We start from the raw sequence: 8,365 nt of genomic DNA, 5'->3' as shown, positions 1-8,365 counted from the left end.
GCTCAGATCAGTCTTATCGTACACAACTTCGGATGAATGTCATCGTACGTGTAGCAACACTCGAGAACCAAACATTCACCTCCCGGGTGATGTCACTCCACTCCACATGTTACGCGCTCATTCAAGTCTTATAGCTTGCACCACCCGGCAACCACACATGGACAAACACGTATCACGACCTCCATGCCTTCACACGCGATTCAAACCAGAATAAACTTTGTTCTAATTAATTTTTTTTAAGAAAATGCATATCCCGCAAAACAGAAAGTGACATCGACAACGATATAATCCCAATGTCGGGTATGCTTGTACATCTAAAATGCGAGACTAAAATTTTAAGGTAAAAAGCCAGCCGTGTATGGAGATGTCAAAAGAAACTCACAACGCACAACGAATAGGACTGTTTTCTCATTGCTATTTTTCTATGCTTATCTTCTGCATATATGTAAATTAACAGAGTCCAATTGATCTTGAAATTTTGCAATTTAGCAAAACATTATCGCCTCTGATTCGCTGGCAAGCTTCCCCGCAAGAAAAGAGAAGAAAAATAATTATCGCTGGCTAGCTGACCTTCACTAGGCCTAAGCGAGTTCGAAGTTGGAGCCTAGAGTCAAGCTCAAATTATTTTTCCGCCCCACTACAAGGCTAGCTACAACCAACCATCGGGTGTATTGAAGTGGCCGTGAGGCTTCACGCTCATCTAATCAAGGCACCGTGCTGGACGAGGACGATGACGATGATCGGGGTATCGCGCGCACCGGTGATAAATGCCGTCACATGAGTAGCCAGTGGAAACGGGAAAAACCCAAACGGGGAACCTGCTGGTGCTCGACGAGACGACCGCGCGCTCGCGCTAAAACCCAACGGCGTCGGCATCAATGACTCCCAACCTAACATTCGCCCCTCCTGGCCGCTGCCACACTCCACAGTACTCCCCATGTTACCTGCTCCTCCTGCAGCCCCATAGCATTCACCGGCCGGCATTCGGCAACCGCGGCACATGGACAGACGCAGACCGCCGCGTCCTCCTCTGACGGTGAGCCCCCGTCGAGTTTGGCTCGTCGCACCGGGCCATGATGGCGTCGCCGTCCGAGTGGGGCTCTCCCATGTGAGACGGGAAGACCTCCGCGGCAGCTGCGTCACATGCGGGGTGGTAATGGCAAGTGCCAAGTAGCAACCACCAGTCTACCACTGGCACAGTACTAGCACCGTAGCAGTTACAGCGCCCGCGCGCGCCGACGGGGACACCGCCGTGCACCGATGCGACCGCGCAATGGATCTCGCCGCCGGGAACCGCGGCGCTCTGCGCCAGACCTGACCTGGGCGCGCCGCAGCGTCGCAGCTACGGCGTAGGTCGTTGGGAAGGGTACGCCCTAGGCCAGTCCCGTCGCTGCTGATACTGCAGGACCTGCTCAAGTTCTATTCTGAGCTACAGCAGTAGCGCACATGATATTTTTCTCGACTTTTTCCCCGATGCGCTTTCCGCAATGGACACGGCGCCTCCGTGTGGGCATGGGCTGCCGGCTGCGCCATGTGCTCGCTGCGCGATCTACTCCGGTCACTAGTTAGATTTTGGTGCAACTAAACAACGCATTAGGAATGACCACTGCACGGGAAATAATTTGATTAAGTGGAATGAGCCCCAGACTGTAAAAGTACACAACCGAAATGTGTTGCTGATTCGTTTTTAAGAAAAAAAATCTAAGTAGGAAAATTTTCTGAGGATCCAAATCCTCCAAAAAATAATATACATTTACTTTGAAATCAAAGGGGTCCTAATTGATTTCTACCCGGCAGCACCACTCTGTATTTATGGCCCATCCACTTTGGCTTGCAAGTTGGCAGCAAGAATAACACTACTCATCTACCAACACTCCATGTTAGTACTAACATATGCGTAAACTATACGTCCGTTTGGATTGTTATCCTCATGAATTACAACAAAAATTTGAATGCCCACAAATTTAACTACCATCAGTTTGTTTCTGTCAAACTTTTGTATATTTGCGAGAAAATCCTTTTGTATATTTTTATCTGATTATTTTTGGATATTTTCTCTCGATTTGTGCATGTCATCTTTGCGCGAGGCCCACCGCTCATCTACCAACAGTGCTGTCAAAATTAGACTTATTGCTAGTAAGAGTAATAGTTAGGCCATGTTTGGTTCATAAGTCCTAGGACTTTTTCTAGTCTCAACTAAAAAGTCTCTAGTCCCTAAAAAGCCACTCTTTGTTTGTTTCCAGAGACTAAGGGGTTGTTTGCTTCCTAGCCACACTTTGTCACACCTAACCTTAGGCAAGTTTGACCAAGTTAGGTAAGTGTTTGGTTCTAGCCACACTTGAGGCAAGGAATTTTTTATGAGCAGTGAACCCCACATGTCATAGACACAAAAAGTGTGGCAAGATTCCCTTCGGCAAGCCAAAGTGTGGCTAACAATTTGAGCAACTCAAGTAAGGCAAGTGTGGCAAGTGTAGCCAAAATCATGGGGCAACATATGGCAAAGATAGTCACAATCCAAACAGCCCCTAAAAAGTCTCTGGTCCCTCCCTAGAGGTTATCAAATGACCATGTTACCCCTAGTATATAGAAAAATAACAACCAAACAGGACCATGTGGTGGTGGGCCAATGAGTGCATGGAGGAGCATTGTTGGAAAAGTCCTAGAAAAGACTCTCCTTAAGAGTTTTCTTCATTTAGGCCCTGTTTGGTTCATAAGTCCTAGGACTTTTTTTAGTCCCAACTTATAAGTCTCAAGTCCCTAAAAAGTCCCTACCTATTTTGTTCCTGGGACTTATAAGTCTCTATAAGACCATATTACAACTATAAGTCCCTATAAGTCCCTCCTTGAGAGTCTTATTTCATAAGTCCCAAATGCCCACTTTAAGTCCCCATAAGTCCCTCCTGTTTAGTTTAGATGGGACTTATAGGGACTTTTTTAAGTCCCTAAACCAATAAGTCCCTGGAAACAAACACCCTCTTAGTCCCAAAAAACAACTTTTAGTCTCTAGTAGTCCCTTCTATTTGGTTAAAAAGTCTTTAAGAGGGACTTTTTCTAGTCTCTACACCAAAAAAATTCCGGGAAACAAACACCCCCTTAATGCCATATATACCTTTTCAACAATATAAAAAGCTCCTTCAATTCATATTACTTGTCGCTCAAATGAGCGTATATAGGTAGAACTAAAAGAGATGGTACTGTTTTTGCTTATTGTAATCCCAGATATTTTATCAGAAATTTGCCTGTCTCACGGTTATATCACGTACCGTCGGCACCGGCACAAATGCAAAAGCAAGAGCCTTCCCGCGGAAAAAGAGAGCAGGGTCGCGGTGCACTGCAGGTCTGTAACGCATATGCATGGTCAGAGCAGCCAATGGAGCATCACATGCCGAGTACAGACAGCAGGAGCAGGCCCGTCCTCTCCACAGTAACGCTTCCATAACTGCTCACCCCCCACCACCGTCCACCGCCACCTCTCCCCCGCCTCGTGCCCCCAGCTGCCCTTCCTGCCCTACATATACCCAGGAGATCCAACCAAAAAGATCTCAAAGTCCACAATTCACACCGCTCCTACCCAGCCACGCACGCGCGGAGAAGAGAAGCAGCAAGTGCCATGGCCAAGATCTCCTTCCTCCTCGTGGCGCTCCTCGTCCTCGCCGTCGGGTTCCCCGTGGTAATCACCCATGCCATGTCGCCTCTCTCCTTCATCCTTCAGCCATGCATTTATGTTTCCTAAACTCACCGGTGCTCTTCTCCTTTGGGTCGTGCCGTGCAGGAGGTGATGGGAGGTGGGGGCGGCGGCGGCGGTGGCGGTGGCGGCGGCAACCTCAAGCCATGGGGTAAACCCACTTGCGATTGCAGTATTGCTAGCACATTTTGCCGCCTTTCGTCTAGCTTGGCCCTTTGTTTTTTGGGTAAAAGAAACTGATGTTTTGGGGGCGTTTGTGTGTGCAGAGTGCTCGTCCAAGTGCTCGTCGCGGTGCTCGGGGACGCAGTACAAGAAGGCGTGCCTGACCTACTGCAACAAGTGCTGCGCCACCTGCCTCTGCGTGCCGCCGGGCACCTACGGCAACAAGGGCGCCTGCCCCTGCTACAACAACTGGAAGACCAAGGAGGGAGGCCCCAAGTGCCCCTAGATTCTTGGTTTTCTTCTTCTTCTTCTTCTTCTTCTTCTTCTTCTTCTTCTTCTTCTGGGGTGCCAGCTTGCGGTTGATGGCTATTCACTGCTCTCCCATGAAGATGTTACTAGATCTGAATTACGTATGTGATAGGCATTTAGTGGCATGTGAATTGCCCTCCCAGTTTCCTGTGTTTCTATCAGTAAGATGTGGAAAAATGGAGGCGCTCCCACATGATTTTAGTGGGACCTATCGAGCTTTATTGTTCCTTGTGCGCCTGTGCACCGTGCTTTCTTCTTGTCTCAAAAGTCAGATGAAGCATGCAGCGCCCGTACCATTCGGCATGAATGGTGAGATATCCACAATGAACAAAAGCATGCAATGCCCGTTCGTTTTTCTTTCGTTTTCACTTTTCAGATGTGCAATGAGCATGTTTTGTGTTATTGATATTGAGGCCATCCAAATCGATCGTGCAGACACTAAAACGACCACTTACCGCAGTTTTTCATTAGAGTCAAACCACCATGTTCACTTTTTACTGGCATGTGTCCATAATTTTTTTCAATTTTAGCCAAGCAGCAAATTCTCTTTTATCTCAAATAGCGTGTGGGATTATAGCCAAGCAGCATATTCTCGTTTATATCAAATAGCGCGTGAGACGCACAACAGTTCGCGTCTGTGTATTCCAGAAAACAACCTATGTTTATAAGGCGTGAGTAAAATCCAAAAAAGGCGCGAGTAAATTCTAGAGAAACGATGAGTTGAAGGATTGAACTCACGAACTAAAAAACTTGACCACAACTCCTAGCCACTCGAACAAATGGGTCCTGCTAACCAATGGCGAGTGCGAATGTTTAAGAACATACTATTGCTTGCACTTTCTGAAAAATAATAATTATTATGAATTGCTGAATGTTTTTGGATACATGAATTTTTTAAATCCTGGCCATTTTTCGAAAATGCATACAGGAAATTTCGTTCATTTTTTAAATTTTTTTGAATACGCGCATTTTTTGATTTTCGAAAATGCACACAGGAAATTTCGTTCATTTTTAAAAAAATTCTGATACAAGATTTTTTGAATACGCGCATTTTTTTGAAAACATGAAACTTTTATAAAAATATGAACATTTTATGAATTTGAGAACAATTTTTTAAAATGGGAACATGTTTTGAGCATTCAGAACAATTTAAGAAACTGTATTTTTTTGACATGAACACTATTTTGAATTTGTGAACGTTTCACTAAAAAAGAATATTTTTTGAATTAGGAACATTTCTTGAAATGCAATTTTATTTGAAAATCTCAAATAATTTTGGAAAACACAAGCATTTTTGAAAAATGGAATACTTTTAAAATTTTGAACAGTAATAAGAACAAAAATTTAAAGTTCCAGACATTTTCCAAAATAGGACCAAAAATTAAAATTATGGATTTTTTGAAAATTTTGAATTTAAGAAAAAAGAAAAAAAAGAAAAATTATTTTGAAGAGAATAAAGAAATAAGAAACACGAAAGAAAAAGAGAAAAGAATAGAAAAAAAATAGAAACAGAACGCAGAACACAGAAAACAGAAAACAGATAGAAAAACGGGCCAGCCTAGTCTTGGGCGCCCCGTGCGAAGCTCTGACTATTTGCCGCATCGTGTGGTAATTCCCAGCTGCGTGGGTATAAAAAATAAGTGGGCTGGCTTTGCTGGACCACAGTGCGCGCGGCCCACGTATGAAACTCTGGATAAAATCGTTTTGTCCTTTCTAGTAGACGGAAGCACAAAAATTTAGTATAATCTCGGGTGGAAAAAAATATTTTTTCAACAATGAATGGATGAGAAAATCAGAAAAATGCACCTTGTTTTATTAGTTGGTTTAGGTGTAGATTCTTTAGTTTTTTATTGCAGGGTATTAATTTCTTTAGTTATCTAAACGTTGCTAATATAGTACTGGTAGTTAGCATTGCAGGCTGTGACCCTTATGTGTGCGATTGTAATCAGAAAATGACCAGCTCAAAAAGAAAAGAAAATCAGAAAATCTAAAAAGCATAAAAACACACAGAAAATAGAGGATACACCTTGTTGTAGATGAACCCCATAAATGAATTCCAGGGATATTGTTTAACAATTAAGGAAAAAGTCAAAAATCTTTGAAACTTTTTTCGAACAAACTTGACTTATTGGTGTACTCATGAAAACAATTGACAACAAAAAACTGCTGTAAAAAATCCGAGCATAACAAAATTGTCCAAGATAATATAGAGTGAATAGTACCTCTAATATAGTGTCGATTTAGACTTTGTCCTGGACAATACCATGAAAGTCCACCCTCAATAATTTTACGCGAGTGTAACACATTATCAAGTTTTTTGCCAACAAATTTCATGATTTTTCTACCTTTTTTGAAATTACTATTTTTTTGGCAATTCGGGTGCACCAACACCCAAGATACAAACGTTTCCCTCCGTAAACACATTCTCTTTTTCCCCCGGGAAAGGTGGAAGGCCATATACGGCTATTAGATAAATCAGCCATACATGAACTTTCATACCGGAAGAAGAAATTACACGTGTGTCCTTGAAACCTTGTTGGTGCCTTTGGATCTTCGTCTCAGCGGAGCGATTTTATTGAAACCCATGATTGAAAACCATCGGTTGGGAAGTCGTTAATGTAGAATAGAAGACACTGACGATCATGATCTGGCTGAGCTTCATTGAACAGAGAAGGAACTGGAGAAAAAATACAGTGTGACATCACCCACTCCACGGTGTGGCGTGCATCACCTAGGTATAATAACGCCAGTTTTACCTATGGACATGGATAATCGTGGGTACTAGACCATAATGAGTAGGGATTGGATATATTTTTACGCCCATGGGTAGCACCGAAACCCAACCTGATTAATTGTGGGTAGGGCATATACTCATGGTTATGCCCGAACCCGGCCTGACAGTCTAATTTGTGGGGGTAATATTCTTTGATCCCTACCCACTATCCTTTTCCAATCATATTTTTAGTTAGAAAAGTAAAGAAAAACTGTTGGGGAACGCAGTAATTTCAAAAATTTCCTACGCACACGCAAGATCTATCATGGCGATGCATAGCAATGAGAGGGAAAGAGTGTTGTCCACGTACCCTCGTAGACCGTAAGCGGAAGCGTTATGACAAAGCGGTTGATGTAGTCGAGCGTCTTCACGATCTGACCGATCCTAGCACCAAAGGTATGGCACCTCCGCGATCTGCACACATTCAGCTCGGTGACATCCCGCGAACTCTAGATCCATCTGAGTGTCGAGGGAGAGTTTCGTCAGCATGATGGCGTGATGACGGTGATGATGAAGCTACCGACGCAGGGCTTCGCTAAGCACTGCAACGATATGACCGAGGTGGATTATGGTGGAGGGGGGCACCGCACACGGCTAAACAATGTCAACTTGTGTGTTCTAGGGTGCCCCTGCCCCCGTATATAAAGGAGCAAGGGGGAGGCTGGCTGACCCTAGGGTGCACCAAGGAGGGGAGGAATCCTCCTCCTAGCAGGAGTAGGATTCCTCATTTCCTAGTCCTACTAGGAGGGGGAAGGAATGAGTGGGAGAGGGGAAGGAAAGGGGGGGAGGCGCCACCCCCTCCTAGTCCAATTCAGACCCAAGGGGAAGGGGGCGCGCGGCCTGCCCTCGCAGCCCCTCTCTCTCTCCCCTAAGGCCCATCTAGGCCCACTAGTTCCCCGGGGGGTTTCCGTAACCCTCCGGCACTCCGGTTTTCTTCGAAATCATCCGAAACACTTCCGGTGTCCGAATATAGCCGTCCAATATATCAATCTTGATGCCTCGACCATTTCGAGACTCCTCGTCATGTCCATGATCACGTCTGGGACTCCGAACAACCTTCAAAACACATAAACTCATAATACTGATCATCACCGAACGTTAAGCGTGCGGGCCCTACGGGTTCTAGAACTATGTAGAAATGACCGAGACTCATCTCCGGTTAATAACCAATAGCGAAACCTGGATGCTCATATTGGTTCCTACATATTTTACGAAGATCTTTATCGGTCAAACCGCATAACAACATACGTTGTTCCCTTTGTCATCGGTATGTTACTTGCCCAAGATTCGATCGTCGGTATCTCAATACCTAGTTCAATCTCGTTACCGGCAAGTCTCTTTACTCGTTCCGTAATGCAAAATTCCGTAACTAACTCACTAGTCACATTGCTTGCAAGGCTTATAGTGATGTGCATTACCGATAGGGCCCAGAGATA

At 44.5% G+C, this 8,365-nt stretch overlaps 1 protein-coding gene across 1 annotated transcript; it reads left to right on the top strand.

The window, feature by feature from the left end:
- The first annotated feature begins 3,509 nt into the window (after positions 1 to 3,509).
- On the top strand, positions 3,510 to 4,377 carry LOC100286393 (gibberellin-regulated protein 5). The gene is made up of 3 exons (XM_044569970.1): positions 3,510 to 3,670; positions 3,773 to 3,836; positions 3,952 to 4,377. Exons 1-3 carry the CDS (start codon positions 3,611 to 3,613, stop codon positions 4,131 to 4,133), a joined length of 306 nt encoding a protein of 101 aa, XP_044425905.1. The 5' UTR covers positions 3,510 to 3,610; the 3' UTR covers positions 4,134 to 4,377.
- Positions 4,378 to 8,365: the final 3,988 nt, after the last annotated feature.

Source organism: Triticum aestivum, chromosome 7A (genome assembly GCF_018294505.1).
Source record: "Triticum aestivum cultivar Chinese Spring chromosome 7A, IWGSC CS RefSeq v2.1, whole genome shotgun sequence".
NCBI classification, from domain to species: domain Eukaryota; kingdom Viridiplantae; phylum Streptophyta; class Magnoliopsida; order Poales; family Poaceae; genus Triticum; species Triticum aestivum.
Note: the sequence above shows the minus strand (reverse complement) of the source record. Positions and strands in the feature narration are given on the sequence as shown.

Coding starts and splice junctions, on each gene's coding strand:
- LOC100286393 (XM_044569970.1), top strand. CDS start 3,611: ATGGCCAAGATCTCCTTCCTCCTCGTGGCGCTCCTCGTCCTCGCCGTC. Junction 3,671..3,772: donor TCGCCGTCGGGTTCCCCGTG/GTAATCACCCAT, acceptor CGTGCCGTGCAG/GAGGTGATGGGAGGTGGGGG. Junction 3,837..3,951: donor CGGCAACCTCAAGCCATGGG/GTAAACCCACTT, acceptor TTGTGTGTGCAG/AGTGCTCGTCCAAGTGCTCG.